At 41.0% G+C, this 21,598-nt stretch overlaps 1 protein-coding gene across 1 annotated transcript in view; it reads right to left on the bottom strand.

The window, feature by feature from the left end:
• Window positions 1-291: 291 nt before the first annotated feature.
• gramd2aa (GRAM domain containing 2Aa) overlaps window positions 292-21,598 on the bottom strand; it is a 31,366-nt gene continuing 10,059 nt past the window's right edge. The window contains exons 2-12 of the mRNA XM_028015134.1: window positions 21,391-21,495; window positions 11,623-11,680; window positions 8,613-8,931; window positions 6,449-6,552; window positions 5,886-5,984; window positions 5,688-5,759; window positions 5,525-5,581; window positions 4,350-4,527; window positions 3,052-3,145; window positions 1,610-1,714; window positions 292-1,202 (exon numbers count right to left, since the gene is read on the bottom strand). Coding sequence (XP_027870935.1) covers window positions 1,199-1,202; window positions 1,610-1,714; window positions 3,052-3,145; window positions 4,350-4,527; window positions 5,525-5,581; window positions 5,688-5,759; window positions 5,886-5,984; window positions 6,449-6,552; window positions 8,613-8,931; window positions 11,623-11,680; window positions 21,391-21,495 — 1,195 coding nt within the window. The 3' untranslated portion in view covers window positions 292-1,198. The remainder of the gene's footprint in view (window positions 1,203-1,609; window positions 1,715-3,051; window positions 3,146-4,349; window positions 4,528-5,524; window positions 5,582-5,687; window positions 5,760-5,885; window positions 5,985-6,448; window positions 6,553-8,612; window positions 8,932-11,622; window positions 11,681-21,390; window positions 21,496-21,598) is intronic.

Raw genomic sequence — 21,598 nt, 5'->3', positions numbered from 1 at the left:
GAGATGAGAATCGAGCAAATTGCGAAGGAAGGCAATAGCCAGGCTAAGGCCAAGGTCTGTTATGAGGCAAAAATTACATATAGGACAAACCAAAATCAATTACATCTTGTAGAGGAGCATCTTTTTCCTGAAGTTCATGTTTCTCTACCATTGATTTACAACATTGGATAACATTTCAGTGATTTTCCAGTTCATCTTAAAAGGCAATTCAAGAACAGAATAAACAAGAACATTTCAAGAGACTGTCGCTCTTCTTGTCTGAAAGCATAACAGAAAGCTACAAAGAATGCGTCATTTTAACATAGTTGCAGGTTTAATTTAAAAGCGTCCAGAAATACATCATCATCCATAGAAAATCCATCAAATATCCTCAGACAAACAACATAATACAAACACTCTGAGTCTTAAAGACTAACATCTTCATTTGAAATGTTTGAGTAAAAGAATCCAAGCAACTTTTTTTTACACAGATATTCATAAATGTGATGAAAGACATAAAATTTCATCTAATCACTCCACTCTCTTTTTAAAGCTATTATTGCTCTGTTTCACTGGAAACAAGTGAAATCTCTGTGCTCACATGACCTTCTTCTGTGGATACCTTTAAGATGACAACCGAGTACCTTTTACTGAAGCAAAAAACACTTTATGTGGCTGAAACGATTCAGACTTCATCTTTACAAGAAAAAGTGCAACATTATTGCTAGTTGTAACGTTCCCTCTAAAATTAAACTAGTTTGCTCAATTAGTCAAAAATATGTTCGATATAAACAAACGGCTCACTCACGCCGGCAGCCATCAAAAAAGACAAACATTTCCTTCTTACTTACATCTCAATATTTCATCCTCAAACATCAACTCTTTATCATCCATCTGCACAACAGTGAGGATTCAGCAGCATTCTCCCCCGCCCCCACTTTTCACACTGAAGCACATCTGTGATATGAACTGCCAACAATCTATAACAAAATCTATTTTCTATTTAGAAATAAATATACAGTCTGTTTGCATAGTCTGGAAGTGATCTTGGGTTGGGTGGTCATCCCGGACCTTATAGATGCCTGGAACCTTGATGATGCAGCCGGGGGAGGGGGGGCTTGGAGGGTTTGTTCTGATCCTGGATCTGTGCTGGGGTGGTGGGATGGGGCATCATTGGCTCCAAGCGTGTAGAGAGGGGGTTTAAAGTGGTGGGCAGAGGTTACCTGGAGCAAGAGAAGACAGTGTTGTTAGTGGAAACCTAATGGCACGGATAGTTTTTATCCCCGTATACATAATTATACTGTATCCTTATATTCTTAGCAACAAAACCAGTGATGTAGACAAGGTTGGGCAATATGGATTGAAAATGAAAATGGGAAAGTAGTTTTAATGAGAAAAAAGCTCAGAAAGAAAATGATCAAAATATGACGTGACAAACTAGCTCCACTAGCGTTTATGGCGTGTGAAAAGCGCTCATTGGCAATGAAAACTTTTACGAGACAAACTACCGCGTTGCTCAAAACTTGCTATTCAGAATAAACATGAAGTGATTTCATCAAAGTTTGCACAAGACTTATCCATCTTTGTCATTTTTTTTTTTTTTAGTAAGATCTGCCTGCAGGTGTGTTACCTCTCTCTGAGGGGCAGATTTGGGTTACTGAGGAAGGAGAGCTGCTGCTCCAGACTGCACACACGAAAGGCCAGGTAGCACGACGAGAGGATGAGGAGGATTATTCTGATGAAAGAGGAAGAGACAAACACGTTTAGATGCTTCTGCAAACACAAAGGAAGAGAGCTGTAATGTGTCTGAATGAACACTGGGGGGCGGTGTCTGCTGTCCTGTCAAGTTCGGTAAAAGTTGAAAAGAAGAAAGCTAAAACGTTTGCTGTATTGTTTTCAATGTTTTCCACTTTCCTTCAAAATAATTTTATTAATTATATATTTTTTCTTAATTCTCTTAATTTAGAAAGTCTTTTAGACTTATTTGAACTCGTCTCTTCCTTTAACAGCTGAGGCAGGAATTTGCAAAATGAGCGACGAAATAGACGGACTTGTGAAAATAAATTGAAACATCACTGTGGACAATCTGAGAAAATGAAAATACATTTATGATTAATAAATTCTTTTGACATATCCACACATTTATGGTTAAAAACATTTAAATTTAATGACTCAAATCTGAAAAAAATATTGAATTTTTGTACTTGTTCATTCTAAATAAAATGAATACAAAAACAAACTTAAAAGTTATTGTGACATGAAAGAAAGAAATACATGAATAAAACATACGACTTGAGCAGAAACTAACTAATGAATAAATTATTACGACCGAAAATTAAAGGGCAAAAGAAATAACGTAGAAATATAAACATAACTGCAATGACTATTTCACAATTACATTATTTTTTACAACTTTATAACTAAATTAGATAGTAAATATAAATATTGATAGTAAAGTTAATTATAAATAAGAAAAAGTAAAAAAACAATTGATTCATTTTAGACGTCTAAGATTATAGATCTTAAATTATTTTGTTGCATCTTTCCAAATGTATTTGTTGGATCGTTTAATTGTTTCTGATGATGATTGTTTCCCAATTTTGCCTTAGTCCTCCATAAATCTATAAGACCTTTAATTTTATGCTTTATCTAAATCTAGAACAGCTGCATAAAACTGTACTGATTACAACTATTGTGCATGATATGATATGCGCTTTGGGAATGTATTTATGAGTGAATAAGGTTGAGCTCCATTTCTTCACTCACAGCAGGTTAAGCTTGCTAATAAAACAAATAATGATGTACAGAAATAGATGAAATAGATGAAGATGAAGCTCATGCTGCTCTGTGACATAATGTGAGCCACTGTGGTGAACAACGTTTCGTCGGAGGGCGTTTCTCTGTGGACTGAGCGTTTCAGCAGCTCTGATCTTCGGTGACTGAATCACCTCCTATTCATATCAGCACATTAAAGCCCAGTGTGCGTGTGTGTGTGTGTGTGTGTGTGTGTGTGGAGCTGGGAGTCAGCTGTTGGAGAAGGTGAAGGTGGTGTGTGCCCCTTCATCCACTCACAGCAGGGTGAAGAACTTGAGCAGCTGGTACTCCATCTGACCCAACTCTGCCACCGGCTCTGATAAAAAACCTCTGTCTGTCTGCAGCCCTCTCTCTGGAACACACACACACACACACATCATCATAACACCGCACCATTAACATTACTTGACTGTGCTACATATTCCACTTCTTAGCTTTGGCATTTTGTGAAAACCTGAGTAAATCTGTGCTCAGATTAAATCCTTTCTGGATAAAAACTGACGAAGGAAAAAGTTAAAAAATCTGAGACTGTCAGAAAAACTTTGTTTTGTGGCAAAATTGTCATTAATTCTTCACTATAAAGCTGTATATGGTGAACTCCACATGCTGCCACCTACTGGCAACATCAGAAAAAAAGATGTAGCCAGAAATGCAGAGCACCTGCAGATGGTTTTGCCAGTCCTTAGGAAAAATAAATGTCGGTAACTTCACGTAGCGACTAAGGACTAATCGTTAACATTTCTGACTTTATGCTGGGAGGAAATGGCAAAGAATCGTGTCTTCACCTTGCTGGTGCTGAAATCCTCATTTATTTCTGTCAACCTGCTAACTTTGATGTTTTTTGTGACAATGTGTAAACTCTTTTCATACATTGTGACACAGCAGCAAGACGCTCATTATATGTGCGTTGCTATGAAAACTGAATCAATGGGATCATCAGTGCAGTTTACCACCTACTATGTTTCGTACTTATTTTGCAGCCATTTTGGATTTGAAGTGAAAATTGTCGAGGAAAAATGATTAAAGGAAGGTCTAGTCTGACCTGCTGGTGATGTCAACAATATGCACAGGTCTGTGAAATATTCAACATGCTGCCCAGAGCACCAAAACATTCATCCATCCAGAATTTTCCAGAGGGGCAGAACATGGTTCATGGCAGACGTTTTGTTGTGATAATCTCAACTTAATCCGCACGGGCACAAAGCTTTTTAATACAAGCCACCACGTGATTTAATCTTCATCTCATTGCGTAAGAGAAAAAGATCCAAACAGAGATCATTCATTTGCTCTCACATTCACACAAAAAGGGGAATCCGATTTTGTGTCCCATGACGGTTCCTGTCCAAATTTAGCGAAGAGGGAGCTAAGTTTTTGTTTTGTTTTGTTTTTGGCTCCATCTTTTTCATTCAACTTATAGAAAAGTAATGTCACCTCTGGAAAATATTTTCTGGAGGAAGCTGTGTGTTGTAACATTTAATAGCACCGACTTTATATGTGCATAAAACATCAGAGACTGAATATGTGTGTGTGTGTGTGTGTGTGTGTGTGTGTGTCACCTTCCAGTGGTGGCTCCGTCTTGAAGGGTGTGTCTGCTGCTCCCAGGCCGCTGGTGGAGCTGCCCAGCAGGTCAGGAAGGGACGAGGACACGGACACCACAGACGGTTTCCGTCTCCATTTTAACACCGACGGGAACTCGTCGACCACTGGGAACTCATCCGGAGCCGGGAACTCATCCTGCAGCACGGCAGAAAGAAGAGGCTGCAAGCCAGTTCGTGAACATTTATGGTTGAAGTTGAAAATATAACACGGTTGTTAAATATTTTTATATTTTTAATTTAAATCATAAAGAAATTCCTGGCAACATTCTTTTCAATTAATTTTTGAATAAAATAAATCATCATTCTGGGTCAGGAGTTCCCAAAGTGCCACAAAACTATTATCAAGAATCTTTTTCCCTTTTATTATTATATTTATTTTATATTATTATATATTATATTTATTGCTTGTTTTATCATTTAAACTATATTATATGATCTGTATACATTGGCAAAAAGTTGGAGATTATTCTGATGCTGTATGTCCAGTTATTAATATTATCATTATTATTATTATTATTATTATTAATTTGCTTGTCCTGTTATGAGTCAGTTTGGGATCAGTTTGTTTTTGTGTGATGTTATTTATTACATAGTAAATTCAACAGGGATATGGCCACCACAACATTTCTGATAATTACTGAGTTGGTAAGTGATACGTTTCATTAAATTGAGATTAAAGGTAGATTAAATAAGTCTTCCTTCTCATTTTCAAACAGAAAAGTGGTGATAAGCTCATTATTTTTGTTCTGGGTAATGTAAGCACATGTTTTCTCTTGTCCTACTAGTTACTTGTTTTCTTTGTTTTTAGAAAACCTGTTTGAAAAACAAAAATCAAAATAGTCTTTTCAATTGAATATGCTCACTTTTGTTGTGGAGAAGATCAAGGACAAGCCAGGAAGCTAACAGAGTACAGCAACACAAGGTGACCTCAGAGAGCTCCTGATAGCATCGAGTCGACCCGGGGAATAATTCACCGCACGGCTGCAGCTGCGGCAGAACGATCGATCGATCTCGTCTGAGCGAAGTCAACCCACAGCTTCTGATCGATCCGCGCCTCATAAAACTCGCCGACGCCGCCTTTGATGGCTGAATTTGGAAGATTTTGCGGCGTTTCGTGAAAGACTTTCACTCACCAGCGATAAGGCCGGCTCTTCCATGAACTGCTTTAAGCTCAGGCTCTTCCCGTTGACCTGCAGGGGGAAAAACACAGACGCCTCTTTATCTGACACGCTGCCACATGAGGTATGGACTTAATAAGTGCACCTGGTGTGTGTGTGTGTGGGCGTGTTCACAGACCTGTAAGTGTGTGCAGATCCTGCGGAGGACATCATACACACTGTCTCTTGATAGCAGGGAGACAAAAACATACTGAGGAGATAAAAGAGAATAACAGGAGTTTTATCAACTATTATTGACAAGAAGATAATCAGCTTTAAAATAAATGAAATTACATCCACACTCTCGTTTTATTGCCTCTCTGGCTGAAACGTCTACCTTCTGGTTGGTGTCCGTTGTGATGGCCAAGCCGTTGGGCACCAGGCCGGCCGTCTTATGCTTCTTCACAAGTCGCACAGTAACGACAGGGATGGCCACCTGAGCGGAACGACAAAGAACTTTTCAGGAAAACACAAACCTTGGATTCGACCTCTAAATTGCCAGAGTGAAAAAGCAGGAGAGTAAAAAAAACCCTCTGTGATAAAAGAGCAAAGAGATGGGCCCTGCAGAAAACCAGCAGGGACACAAAAACCTGCATTATTGAGTCAGAACGTGAGGAATGCGGCTTCAATAAGTGGCTTACTGTCACTAAAACCTCTGGAGTTTCAAGGAAATGAAGGAAGAGCTGGAAAGTCCAGCATCAAAGTGGAACATTTCAGAGATAAAGGTTAAAAACATGAAGAATAAAGACAGAGGAACTTCCAGTTTGCTCCTAATCCTGACTGACTTTCAGCGAAATCATTTGTAAAGCTGTGCAATCAGCTTTGCCAGGCTGTGACTTTAAAAGTCGCCCGGATCAAGTTTCCCCCCAGTCACTGTGAGTTTATTAAGTTGCCTCCTACCTTGATGTCCTTGCCGAAGAGGTTGGCATAGAAACACAGCCAGTTTCTGGAGATGTAGAGGCGGCCCTGCAGGAGGATGTCTCTAAGAAGAGCACAGGAGTACACTGACAAAAGAAGAAGCAAAAAATACTTAACGAGAGAACAACAGATAAAGAAATAACATGCATCCAACATCCTGTAGTTTAACATCACACAGTCCCAGAGGGAAAACCTCCATCAATGATCAGGAAATAAAATAAGCAAAACGGAAGTTCACTGAATGCTGGGGTTTGTTTTATACTTTACATGTTTCCAAATTAGGAGGTTTTGGATTTCCAGAATGAAACAAAAAAAAATTTTTCCCCAAAGCCTGTAGGATGGTTTTCTAACAATGTATTTTACTGAACTTTCCAGATATTCTCATGCAATTTAAAAGATGACTGATGTAATACAGAGTTTCTCCACTTGGGGGCGTGGAAGTTAGCCAGGTATAAAAAATGTTTTTATGCAGGATCTTATGAAATTAAGAAAAAAAAAAGCTTAATGCGTTGCAACAAATGTATTTATTTATGCAGAATAAACGTGGTTTTGTTTTTGCCTCTGTCTTTCTGTTTTTGAAAGCTTTTAACATTTTTTTAACAGTCAAAAACAATAAAAAAAAAAAAAATAGAAGCTACAGTATTTTAAAATCATGCACAATAACAAAATTTGGCTAAAAAAAGTCTGTGATAGTTGTTTAAATGATAGATTTCTTCTAAACTCAAAAGTAGAAATGTGCCTGCAGTTTAAAAAAAAAAAAGAAGTCCTAAAATAGGTCAGTTCTGCCATAGCATGCCTAAATAAAACTGCAGAAAGAGAAGTCAATCTGCTAACCTTCAGAGGGTCGCAGTCTTTTATCTTTAAAAAAAAGAGAAAGCCCTCAACAATAACCTTTTTGCTCCATACAGGCAGACGTGCAGCGCAGATTGGTTCAGTTAGTTAATCTGAAGCCAAAAATCCAAACTTTTCTCAGATCAGTGAACACATCATGCCTTACTGCTCTAAGAACAACACTGTTCAGTGTAGGAGTTGTGACAGAGTTATGCATTTGCAGCATCAATGAGGTCGGAAGAAGCGCAGCGTTTTCTATGGAGGCATGTCCAGCTGACAAACAGGAAGGCTTCAAAAAGAGAAGAAAGCTGAATTCATTACAGCTAAACTGATCTGTTTTACTCTAGAGTACTGCTAACATTTTAATTAAGTCAGAAAAGTTTGTTAAAAGCTAAACTCTGCACTGCAAAAACAGAAAATCTTAAGTATTTTTGGTCTAGTTTCTTGTGTAAATATCTTAGTATCCTTGAAATAAGATAAAACTAACTTACAAGTAACTTTTCTGCAACATATAAGAGCTTGTTTTAAGTAAATAATTCCTTAATGTTGATATTTTTAAAAAGTCCACTGGGAGATTATTTCACCAAGATATTTTTCTTGTGTTATAAGGAACTAAAAACAAGCTCCCATATCTTGCTGAAAAGTTACTTGTACGTTAGTTTTGTCTTATTTCAAGTGTAGAAGGATATTTTTTACTAGAAACTAGACACAAATATTTGGTAAGGTTTTGTGTTTTTTGCAGAGTTTATCAGGACGTCAGAGTTTGGAAATCGGCCCCAAATCTCTGTCCCAGTAATTATTTTGATAATAATGCAAGTTTGCCCTCTCAAAGACTAATAAATTTTAATTTTGTAAATAAGTCTTAATACTGGAGCTGGAGGATATTTTAAATATCCAAAATAAAACAAAACAAATAAAAACCACTTACAAAAAAAACATTAATGAGATGTATTACTGTCTCTGTAAACAAAATTGACCTTCAAAAAAAAATAATTAATAATCAGAATATGAATGATCAAGCTAATTTTAACTTATCATGCAACTAATTGATTCACTGATTGATTGCTTATTGCTACAGGCAAACTTCACCTACAATAGCCACATTTTTAATGACCTTGTTTTTGAAACTTTAGACACAAATTGATTTTTTTTCAGCTGATGACACCACAAAATGTCACAACAACTTACACACACACCCCCCCCCCGCTCGCGCACACACCCACACACAGTCCTGATTTCCTCACATCGCGGGTACATGCTGTCCCACCATAAGCAGCTCATACGCACACTGCAAAAGCTGACACGGTGACGGTACCTTTCATGAGGATCTCATCCTTGGGCACGCATGGGAACAGTTTGTGGTACTGCGAGTTGTACTTGCTGACAGTCTGTGCAGAGGGACAGGGCAGAGTCATGAGCAGCTCCTTGGCGGACCGGCCTGCCCGCACAGCTCCAGCGCTGCCGACCCCTCCACCTTCACCGCCGCCGCCGCCGCCTTCGGCTCCGCTCGGCGCAGATACCACCCTCTCCCACAGAGGACGAGAGCTCTGCACCAGGCTCAGCACGTTGGCACCGTACTCACACACACACTCTCGCACATCCAAGGCCTGGAGCAAACCGCTGCAAGACACACACTGTTCCCCCCCCCTGTCGCTGGTCAGTGTTGGGCTGAGGTTACCTTCTGCTCAACATGCATCTGCCTCTAAGTGCAGCTAAAACAAGCACACACACACACACCTACACTACAGACTAGCAGCAGCTACGCCTCACTTTGTCGCCTCTGAGCTCTTTCTCAACTGCAAGGCTGCCTTTTTCTGTCTCCAATACACCTTCAGTGACTCTGCTGCTGCTCCCTCCCACTCGTCTTTCCTTCACACACATACACTCACGCCGTCCTTCAGCTGGAAAACACACAGGTACTTTCGACTCCTTTCTTTCCCTTCCTTCTCCGTGCTGCTGTCAGTTTCTCCATCGCCAAGAACATTCAAGTCGCCCATTTCTTCCTCCCTTCACAAAATAAAAATCACTAGATCTCTCCTTCATCTCCCTGCTATAATTCACCTCCAGCCTTCAGAGTCTCTGCTGCAACTTTCCTGCTCTCCATCTCATCTATCAATGTTTCGCTCTGTCGTTCTGCATCGCTCCTGGTTCTCTTTTCACTATTTATAGCACGCGGCAAGAGGTAGCTCCTGTCCTCAGAGCGGCGCTTGCAGAGGGTTAGGATACTGTGGAGGGGGAAACCCTCGGTTAATGTGCTGACTCATTCAGAGTTGAAATTAGATTAGTTTCCAACGTGTATTGTTTTGCTGAATGACAAAAAGAGTACGCAGGAGGAGAGAGGCAGTTTGTGATCTTTTTTCTATTGAATTAAATAACCAAAGCATTTGCCCCTCCTTGCAGATTTCCTGTTTTTTTCTTTTTGTTATACTTAAATGTCTCAGCTCATCAAACTAAGTAATCAGACTAAAACAACTTTTCTGCAGTTTTCAAATGATGATTTCCTCAAACCGATCTGGAGCCATGTGAAAAGTGATCAGCTAATGGCCGCTCTTCTTTGCAGAAACGTTTTAGTTCGGCCATCTTGGAGGAGTTTACAGCGTGAGCATCATCTTTATGGTATATGAATTGGATTCAAGTCTGACTCAAAGCCAAGCTTTATTTGATTGTTTCTTTGGAACATGCTTCCCTCTCATCGCCACAATATTCAAACAATTTAAATGCAGTTTTTAAATGTACTTCTTGTTTAATTCCTTGCTTTGTACAGTGTCCTTTACAATCTAGAAACCCCAAACCATCACACCACCACCACCGTGTCTGACAGTCTGTTTCTGCAATTCTGGGTTAGTTTTAGCTCAGACGTAACATGAACCACACTTTCACTTTCCAAGAAGTTCCACTTTTGTCTCGTCAGTGCAGACAAAACTTCCCCAAAAGTCTTGTGGATTGAGATGCTTTGTGACACATGAGAGCAGCCTTTGTGTTTCCTTTTGTCAGCTGTGGTTGCGGCCTTTGCACTCTCCCACGAAGGGGAGTTTTTGCCCAGTCTCCTTCTTCATGTAGACTCATGAACTCTGACCTCAACTAAAGCAAATGAAGCCTGCAGTGTTTTAGATGTTCTGGATGTCTTCACCCTTCTGGGTCGATGAACTCCTGGAGTCATTTTGCTAGATTGGACACAACTTGGAAGATTCACGGCTGTTCCATGTTTTCATCCACTAACTACAGCTTCTACACCAGGGGTGTCAAACTCATTTTCATTTTGGGCCGCATCAAAAACCTGAATGTTCTTAAAGGATGCCAGAATGTATAAAACCCACTAAGCTGTTAAAATATCAATGAATGGCTGTTTGTGTCAGTTTCTTAAAATTAAATATTGAACATCTTTTCACACTGACCAGTCCATCCAGCATTTTGTGAATGTTTGTGGTTTATTTTATTTTTTTTTTTTGCTAATATATGATGCTAAATGTAACTTTTATTACTCGCCATATCGGTCATGGACTATAGCTTGACATCAAGTCAGGTTGAGGCAGCAATCACTGAAACCCAATGTTTTCAGACAATGTTAAGAATTTTCTGTAAAAATCAAGAAAAGAAACGTGGGGAGCTGTTGATTTTGTGTGGATTTTGTATGAATTTTGTGAAAAACTGGAGGGACAACTTGACACCTGTAAAGGGCCACATAAAAAGCTATGGTGAGCCGGATTTGGCCCCCGGGCCTTGAGTTTGACACACGTGTCCTACACTGTGGTGTGCTGGATTCCCAAAGCGATAGATTTCAATTACTTTTTTTCCTACTGTTTTTGTTTAGATGATGTGTTGCTTTTAGAGATTTCTTTGCCTACTTTACGCTATAAAATGTTCTATTTAAGTTATTTCTTACATTTGAAGGTTAGGTGATCATCAGACCTGAGTTAGGCTGCTGAAAATGTACACAGCTTTCCAAAAACTGTGGCTCATCACAGTTATTTCATGATTTCACATGAGGGACAATTATTTTTTCACATGGGACCATGTAATAGCGGAAAGCTTTTACCTTAATGGATGAAACAATAATTTAAAAAAAGGTTTTAATCTGAAATTCCACTTTATATGGTGATCTGACATAAAAACAGAAAAAAAACCTGTAATGAAGGTCAATACTCTGGATTTGGAAAGATTTTTTTTTTGATATTTCAAGACGTGAGCAACATGTTCCCATTTCACAGCCTAACACTACTGAAGCTTTGTTACACTTTTACTAGCTATTTTTACTGCATGTTTGTTTAAAGCAAAACCAAACTAGCCGAGTTTCAGTCGAGCGACGAGGAACAGGACAAACTCACCGATCCCCTGTAGCATTTCTTCACATCTTCATAGGAAAGGTCTTCAATCAGCTGAAACCTGTGATGTAGTAAAAAAATAAAAGTAAACAATATATTATAATAATACATGAAACAAACGCGCACTCTTATTCTATATGTGGGCAAGGTAAGCTAAAAATAATAGATTGTGAAGCTATTCCTGCAAATTGGACGGAAAATTTGAGCTAAAAGAGGAAAAAACACTCAAGATGTACATATTGTATTACATGCAGGAAGGCTCATTGTATCTGAAGCCACAGTTGGCATTAGATAGATATACCGAGCGGCTGAAGCGTGAGCAGCGGCCAAGCCAGGTCATTAACAGGCGATTTCACTTCAAACTCGCCTCCGGAGGAGCAGATGTCCCAGCGTGGTGCTCATAAATCTGCTTCCGAGGCAAGAATAACAAACTCAGCAGATACAAAAACCCAGCACAATCAATCCTGGAAGGAAAATGTCCCTGAACTGCTCCTTTCAGGTGTTCTGGGGAAGGCGGACCAAGGAAAGGCTGAATGTGGCGAGGCATTTAGATAGAGGGAGAGAGAGAGAAAGAAACACACTTCGTCTTTCATCCGGTATCTCACTGAAAGTGTCGGGTGACTGACAGCAAGCCGAGGGAGTGTAACGCGGCGCTGATATGAAAGCACCTCCGCAGGAGGAGGCACTGATAAACACTGCGGCCCAGCAGGCGCTCCGACGGAGTCAGTCAAGCTGCTGCTGGTTCCACTGGAAAGCAGAAAGTGAAAACGCATCGTATTAGCAGCCAGTCTGGACCGCTTCTCGCTTCACTTTTACACTGGGCTTGAAAGTTTTACCCGCATTAGACGACACCTGGGCACGTCTAGACTGGAAACGGTGTTCACACAAAATGCAAAAACTCTCTCAATTGCTCCCCTGAAATGACCATTTATCTGATAAGTTCAGATTGTTGGATCAAACCTTTGACAGAAGGTCTCCTAACTAAGACGTGTACTTTTCGCAAACTTTTATGAAAAGAAAGAAAGAAACAAAGAGAGAGAGGAAGAAAGGAAAGAGAGAGAAAAATTAATAGAAACAAACAAAGAAAGAGAAAAAGAAATATAGAAAAAAGAAAAACAGACAGTGAAAAAGAATAATGAAAAAAAGTGAAAAAATTGAGAAAAATTGAAAAAAAATAGAGAAGGAAAAAAGAAAGAGAGAAAGAAAAAGAATGAAAGAAGCATACAGCACTCTAGACCATCTTTAACCTTTTAAAATAGCGATGTTGCTTACTGCAAATAAAACAAGCGATCTGCCCCCATGAGAGGCGAACCAGCACAGCAGGAACCACTGACCCGTTGAACGAGTACACGCTGAAACTCTGAGACTCTATTTATAGGAAACGGGCAGAAACCTCGGTAGAGCTTTTCAGAAATGCCAACCACTCGAAGCGCTTTCACGCTACAATCACAACCATCCGACTGCACTCACAAACACACTGTAGACACACACTGATACGCAGGGCCAGCTGGGGTGAAGCTCCTTGAACAGGGGCGCGACAACACGTGGCGGGCAAGGTGCTGGAACTGAACTCATAACTCACAAGACCTGATTAAAAGCAATATATTGTGTTGTCTCCTTGCTAAAATAATGACCAAGGTAATTTTTTGCCAACCCCCCCGCAAAAATCACCACCTCTTTCTTTCCGAAAGATGACTTAGGTAAAAAAAAAAATCACTTTGGCAAAAAAAATGACTGGTTATTATCTGAGGAAGGTGACGATGTATTGCATTTGTGTTCAAGAATTATCCGTTTATCTTAAGCTTTTAATGTGTATCTTTACACATACAGTATGAGGCTTTAACAGAGTCGCTTTACGTGAGATCGCTTCATTACTAGAACACAGGAGTTTGAAAGAGAGCAGATAAATATATAATCAGGGCCGGTCCAAGCCCTTTTGGGGCCCTAAGTAGCTTTTTCTTGCGGGGCCCCCATACCAACATGTCAACGCCAGATGATTTATAATTCCTAAGCTACACTATGCGTGTAACATACCTGGTATCATTAGCATAATTTGTAATTAGCATACATTATATCAGTACTCTGTTCATCACTTTCATGGACAGAATTTCTAGGCGCAGCCAAGGTGTTGAGGGGATCCGATTTGGTGGCCTCAGGATCTCATCTCTGCTTTTCGCAGACGATGTGGTCCTTTTGGCTTCATCAGATCGTGATCTGCAGCTCTCGCTGGATCGGTTCGCAGCCGAGTGTGAAGCGGCCGGGATGGGGATCAGTGCCTCCAAATCCGAGGCCATGGTCTTGAGCCGGAAAAGGGTAGAGTGCCTTCTCCGGGTCAGGGGGGGGTGTCCTGCCCCAAGTGGAGGAGTTTAAGTATCTCGGGATCTTGTTCACGAATGGGGGAAGAAGGGAGCGGGAGATCGACAGGCGGATTGGCGCAGCGTCTGCTGTCAAGCGGGCGCTGTACCGGTCCGTCGTGGTGAAGAGAGAGCTGAGCCAAAAAGCGAAGCTCTCGATTTACCGGTCGATCTACGTTCCCACCCTCATCTATGGTCATGAGCTTTGGGTCATGACCGAAAGAACGAGATCGCGGATACAAGCGGCCGAAATGGGTTTTCTCCGTAGGGTGGCTGGGCTCTCCCTTAGAGATAGGGTGAGAAGCTCAGTCATCCGGGAGGGACTCAGAGTAGAGCCGCTGCTCCTTCACATCGAGAGGAGCCAGTTGAGGTGGCTTGGGCATCTGGTCAGGATGCCTCCTGGACGCCTCCCTGGTGAGGTGTTCCGGGCACGTCCCACCGGGAGGAGGCCCCGGGGAAGACCCAGGACACGCTGGAGGGACTATGTCTCTCGGCTGGCCTGGGAACGCCTCGGGATTTCCCCGGAGGAGCTGGAAGAAGTGGCTGGGGAGAGGGAAGTCTGGGCCTCCCTTCTGAAGCTGCTACCCCCGCGACCCGACCTCGGATAAGCGGAAGAAGATGGATGGATGGATGGATGGATATATCAGTACTATTATGACTATTGATTTCAACCTTACAGGACTAACAAATAAAATGAAAAATAATTTGGATTTTAAAATGCAGAGCAGTATTAAAGTGTGCCATTTTATTATAACTATTTGAAAGTAACGTCAACTAATAAACACTAAATTTAACATCTTATGTTTCCCCAACACTGGCAGCAGCCATCAACAAAAAGAGATTAATCCTTACTATCTATAAAAACAATATAGTAATAGAATTTAGTTTGCATTATTCAGTGTTATTTTAAATATGTATTTTTTCTATCATGCTAGTTTATTGCTCTTGGCGGCCCCCTGGTGGCGTGGGGGCCCTAAGCAGCCGCTTACCTCGCATATGTCCTGTATATAATGAATGTTATTGTTTGCTACTATTAAGAATGGATATCCTTGTTGTCAGTGTTAATATTGGTATTATTTATTACAACTAAAAATGGTAAGAAAGGTATGAGGGGAAAGTAAAGATCCTGGGTAGCTCACATCCATGGCTAATGCCTTGCTAGCTCTAAACTGTGATATAGATGTTAATTACTGGTGAAAAAAACCCCACATTATTCTGAAATCTAAATATATGTCCTCTGATTCTTTAGGAAATGTCCTTATGAAACAGCAGCCTATCTGTCTTCACCTTGAACAGTGTTTCTGATGTGCCAGCAGCCATTATGCAAAACCTTGTCATCCTCTCATTGCAGCAGCTCTGTCAGTGTCCTTGCTCTGATAGCCTGCTCTGTAACAGGATAGGATGACCTCTGACCTGAAACAACTGTCTGGCTCTGATGTTTCTTTCCATGCAGCTCTTTGTCACGGTGAAAACTCTGGCTGGGTGCAGGAGGGCAGGGACTGATTGCTTTCCAGGAGCGTGCAGCAAAATGCAACGTGCACTAAAATATGCACGTCATTCAAAGCGAGGCGTTCTGGCAAACAATGACGACACAGAAAGATGTCGGGTTTAATCTGAGGGTGTTTTCACACCTCATCTGGTAGACTCTGTTTGATTGGGGACCAAAATTGCAACATTTGCTCCATTTTCAGCTGGAGCAGTTCACTTCCACACGATCCAAACTAACTGAAAAACTTGTTCCCCTCCTCGCCTGTGGGGGCGCTGCACCAAAAACAACAGAAGGAAACAACAAAAAAACTTCTGAAAAAGACGTGAGCACGACTTCCTTCTTCACAAAATGTAAACAAAAATGGAGTAGCGTCAGATTTTAGCGGTTGTAGAATTTCTCTTTGTTAAAGGAACTATTTCTCCCACTAGTGCTAGAAACTAGCGTTTGTTTTGGTTGTATTTACCCAGAATTCCCTGCACTGGAGTCCGCTTTCTGCTTTTTGAGCTGTCTCCGGTCTGCTTGGTTTTCGCATTCAAACCGCACAAGAGTACACTTCAACCAAACAGGGACCTAGGTTTATAGGGGGACCAGAGTTTGCTTTTTTTTTTTAAGCCCAAATCAGAGTTTGACTGAGCATTCACATCTCCTCAAACGAACTGGACTTTCTAGGCAAACAGACTGGAGTATCATTAAAGTGGACTAACCATGTCCAAACAACTTCCCATCATTCTAATACCAGAAAAGTTACTCACAAGTGGAAAAATATTTGCTACCAGGAGTAGAGATCAGGAGCAGAGGTCAGATCTTGCAATGCTCAGAGAAACAAACCCAAGAGCTTAAAGAGGAATAAGAAAAACACAGAAGAAGTACGTCTTGTTAAGGCCTGCGTGGAGAAACACCCTTTCTCTACAAAGAATATTCCGCCATGTTTTAGGTTTGCAGCAGTGCAAAGTGTTTTGGGTTTGCAGCACAGGACTTCTAGAACAACATCTCTTGGACTGGTGAGCAGCATAACGGTTTTTGCCAAGCACGGTTGGTGGAGTGGTGATGATTCGGACTTGCTTCGTAGTCACACTCGTCCCCCATGAAGTCCTCTGCATGCCGAGGTGTTGTAGATTCAAAATGTGAGACTGTCTGAGAGCTGAAGCTCCGGCTGGCCTGCCAGAGAGGCTGCTGCGCGACCGCAGGAGAACCACAACGAACCGAAGCAACGTTTTGAACAAGTTCCTCCACAGTGATGCGTGTGACTGTGTGTCACACAGGAAATAACTAAATTAACCTGTCATTGCTAAAAAGAGGACTGTGGGAGTTCTCAGAAGGTTTAACACAGAGCTCGACAGTGTGTGTTTCTGTGCACTTTACGTTGGATTTAAATGGTGTTAGAGCCTCTTTGGACCAGACGGTTCAGACTTATTCCGTTCAAACGCCAACACGGGCTTAAAGTAATCAAATCAAACTAGCATCGGAGTTAGTCAGGTCACGAAAGGAATTAAAAACTGCCCTCCCCTTAACCTCCCCAACATTTAATTATTTTACATAGCTTGCCCCAGAAAAAGAATGGGGAAAAAAAAAAAATCCCCCTTCCTGGAAAACACATCTCTTCATCTTGTGACCGTGCTATGAACAATAGCGCATGTGTGTTGCTCTTCCCGCTCGCCGGCTTCCTCCTATAAATAGGTGGCACGGCGGCTCTGCACTCCCAGGTGGAGAGGAGAGAGTGATTATTAAAAACCACCGGCGGCCCCGCGGGGACCAACTGGCTTTCTCGACTCCATCTGTCTCTTTCTTTTTACCACGAGATCCAGCTTTTCATCAGCGGCCAGTACAGGTGACTGAACGCTGACGGTGCGGAGCCTTAGGAGTTTTTGTTCCAGCAGAAATTAGGTCATGATGCAGATATGCAAAAAAAAAAAAGCAAAATAAGAACACCTTCAGAGCAAGGGCATAAATCCCATCTCATTATTGGGGTGGGGGGGTCATGAACAGGAAAATTTCTTAGCAATTTTGGGGGGGTCGGCGAGGTTCTGTTCAAATGTAACGTAAAATGTGGTTTAAAACGTTTTTAAACCACATTCAAGCTGCAGGATCAACAATGACTAGTAATGCACATCAAACATGTTTTATTCTCAGTAAGCAGCCTGCAGAGAAGTAAAACCAAAATTCAAATGTTGCTTCTATACGAGTTTTGTTCAGTCTCACTGATCTCTGCTACACCTTTACAAAAAATTTAAGGTTCTAAATAAAAAAGCTGTAATGAGTAACTGCTCATAAACATTGATCTATTGAAATGGTTCACAATACAAGTTATGGCCTATTTAAATTATAACTTGTTAAGTTGCTTTATTTTTAAGCCTTTTTTAGTTTTGGCATGTCCTGAGTGACGGAGAACAAATAAGTAGATGGAAATGAATATCTGGGGGGTATTATAACTTAAACATAACATTGAAGCACCAGGGTGAAGACGGTGAGAAATAAAGGCAAAACTTTTACTTTTTTCTATCTGTTCTCGGCTCCCACACAGAGCTGTCGGCCGCTCCGCAGCCCCTCCTGTTTCAAGCTCTTCTAATTTAACTAAAAGTTAAAGAGTTAAATATGAATGAGATGTTTGCTACTTTTAACAAAAAAGCTTAAGTCTATGAAAGCAGTGTAGCAGTTTTGCTAATGAGGCAGCTTATCATGATTTAGCCAAAGTAAGAAAACAAACTGCAGTCTGATCTTTATGGTTAATGTGTTTCTTCTTATTGAGCAGTGAATATAAATAAAATGTTTGCATGCCTTTTGCTGTAAGTATTTACTTACTGGAGGATTTTATGTTTGTGCTGCAGAGCTACAGCTAACAGCTAGCTCCTCTCTTCAGTGGCTCTGCCCAGCGCTGCTGTTGCTCCTCCTACACTTTGGACTGAACTATTGTTCTAATAATGATAAGGGGGGACCTAAAAATAAATGTTCATTTTCTTCTGAGATAAATGGTAGATTTATTTCGTTCGTTTCTTTTGGCTTTTCATATTGATATTATTTAAATGCAAACGTTTCTTCAATTATTTTTTTTGGACCGGACAATTCTAGACTTTTCCAAGATTGGGGGGTCCAGACCCCTCCGTCCCCCCCGGGATTTGCGCCTATGCTTCAGAGGTTAACTCATACCCAACGCCAAAAAGTGTTTTTGTTTTTTGACATCCTTTGAGCATAGTGAATTTACAGTATGGAGTTAATCCTAAAGATATGAGACTAGGCTCATACAACAGCTTTCTTTAATCTCTGTCAATTTCTCTTCTTCTGCAAAGCAGAAGATTTTGAAAATAAAAGCTTAAGCACGACTCAGCAGGCGTTCCCCGGGGAACAAAGCGACATGTTGGTTGCTGCAAGTGTGTTTGCGTGCACACTCGTGCGCCTTTCGTCCAAAGATCACTGTGCTCTTGGCTGTGAGGCAGAATGGTGAAGCTAATTACAAGCTCACAGAATCCCAAATTAAACCCAAAATTAGAAAGTGAACACCTCCCACTGGTGGCCGGAGCAGCGGCGGCGGCAGACTGAGTCAGTACAGGAGAAAATAGGATTGAGAGAGAGAGAGAGAAAAAAAGGGGTGAGATGTTAAACATTTAGACAGCAGAAATAAAACATTCGGCTGTAAACATTGAAGTTTTGAACTCTGGGCTTTTAGAGGATATGTCTTTGGTGTCTGAATTGAAACAAAAAGTTTTGTAGTTTGTTACTTAGTAGTAAAAAAAAAAAAAAACACAAAAAATACCTCTAGTTTCATACTGAAACTATAAATAAGCCAAAGTCTCTGGGATTATTAAAAAGAAATTGTTTTGGTGTGAGTTCCTGACTGCTTAGATACAGCAGTATGACGGTGCTTTACAAGTTTATCCAGGTCATTGGAATATACTCAGATTAAAGTACTATTGTAAGTGAATGGTATTTTTTTTTGTGAGTTATGATCTTTTCTTTTGTAGGCCGGCTTTTGGGAATATTTGCCGTGTAATCTTTCTAAAATCCCTGTTTTTTAAAATCAGGTCATCTGCCTGGAGCACATGAATATCTAACTCACTGCCACTCGGCCAGAGTTCATCACAAAGGTTGTTTTGAAAAACAGTAGTGGTTCCTAAAACATATCTTCTTTCTCATTGGACTTACAGGTTGCTACCAAGAATTAGAAAGATTACTTCTCCAGAAATCGCAGGTTTTTTGTTTTTTTTTACAGAATCCATTACTAAATCATCAACATATCTTTAAGGATCTGTGTTTTGTGGCGACTTGTGAAAACCGGTCAGAACATTCTAGAATCTCAAGCACACTTTGAGGAATCTGGATACATTATAACGTTCTCGCCGAGTATGAACAGAGATGAACTCTCTGTTCATCTCTGTTCACACTGTTTATTCTTTTAAACAGTTTGGCTGAGGTATTTTCTTGGTGACTGTATAATTATTTTTTTAAAACCCTTCACTAATTTTGACTTTACTTTAACGTGTTGGTCGAAAAGAGAAACAAACACAACAGTACAACAGTCTTGTGCAAAGGTGTAGTCACCACGTTAAGCTCCCCCCTTACAAGTTGTCCCATAATGCAGATAGATGCCAACACTTTCAGTTTCTCCACGTGATCCAGTTTACGAACCCGAAAGCTGCAGAATGTGACCCATAACTTCCAGGAAGCACCCTGAAAATTCTAGAAAGTAATCTCATAAGTCTGCAAACTCCTAAGTAACAAGTCACCTTGTCACTAGTTCTGAGAATGTTACAAAGCAATATGTAACTTTCATAAAAATGTATTTTTTAAACACATTTGTTAAAAATGTCACTATATCCTGACAGCAGAATATGAGACGGATCATTTGGGGAAGAAAAGGAAAAACAAGCTGCTCTCAGTGACCCTACTGCCATTTGCAAGAAATGCAACGCTCAGAAATAACCAATCAGAGCCAGGAGGAGGGTCTTAGCGCTGTCAATCACGCTCATGTATGAGGTGTTCACACCTCATACATGAAGCTAACATTACAGGAAAACTGGAAAACAAACTAACGTTACAGGAAAACTGTCCATTTCTCCAGTTCTGGGCCTGAGGAGCTGATGACGAGTCACCTCATAATATATCGCCCAGTCCCAATCAGTTCCATGTCATTTATGGTCATCTGTAGGTCACTGAAGTCCCAGTTAACTAGTGCCTTTGTGTACAGTTCAGTGCCTGTGGGTCGATGGAAGGGTACCACGTAAACTCTGAAAAGAAATCTGCAAATTACAGAAAATATTCTGTAAGCTCTGGGAACGTTTGACCCAGTGTCATGTAAGGCTACAAACATTTTAAAAAAAACCCACAGCAGGCCAGTTTCTGTGTAATGCCGCAAACGTCTGCTGAAAACATAGAAGAAATGAGAGCGGAGCTAAGCGGCACACAGAGAGGAGGCGCGCTCTGCTCACCGAATCCTACAAGATCAGGACCTGACGTGTGCATGGAGTGTTAAACTCCCTCTCATTCGCAGAGTTTACCAACACACTGCGCTCCAGAACCAAACCTCATCCCAGAACAGATTCCCCGGCATTAATCTGCTCCCGCCTCCAATCCTCCTTACGTAACGGACAAACATTTTGTTTGTCGGCCTGTTGCAAAACGTCGCACCAGACTTAAACACTTTATATTTCTGTCCTTATAGCTTACTATCAAAACAGCAATAGAGAATCTTTTGCGAGGCCTCGAAGGGGAACACAAACAAGCTCATTGTAAATCTCTGTGTGAGAATGCGTGTGTGAGCTTGACCATTGTTTTAGATCAAATATAGAACAAAATGAGGCTGTGAAAATAAATCTCGCAGGGTTGGAACCCACAATCATCCCGCAGGATGCAGATGGTTTGTGTAGGGAGAGAGAGGGGAAAAAAACAAAAACATGTCAAAGCAGTGAAAGTTGCAAAGAGCTGCGTGACATTTGCCTGAAGTGGCCGTGTGCGTCGTCGTCTTTGGAGGGGTCCAGGTCGTGTGTGGAGAGGAGGCCTGTTACTTCGCCCTGCTCCTGCTGCTCGGTCATGCTCCTGGCCCTGGACACACAAACACACGCACACAACTCGGCATTAACAGCAGGGACATCTCCCCTCCTCCATCCCCACGTTTGGCTTTCAAACAGAGAGAGAGAGAGAGAGA

This window comes from Xiphophorus couchianus, chromosome 4, assembly GCF_001444195.1.
Source record: "Xiphophorus couchianus chromosome 4, X_couchianus-1.0, whole genome shotgun sequence".
Lineage (NCBI taxonomy): Eukaryota > Metazoa > Chordata > Actinopteri > Cyprinodontiformes > Poeciliidae > Xiphophorus > Xiphophorus couchianus.
This window is presented reverse-complemented; position numbering and strand designations above follow the sequence as displayed.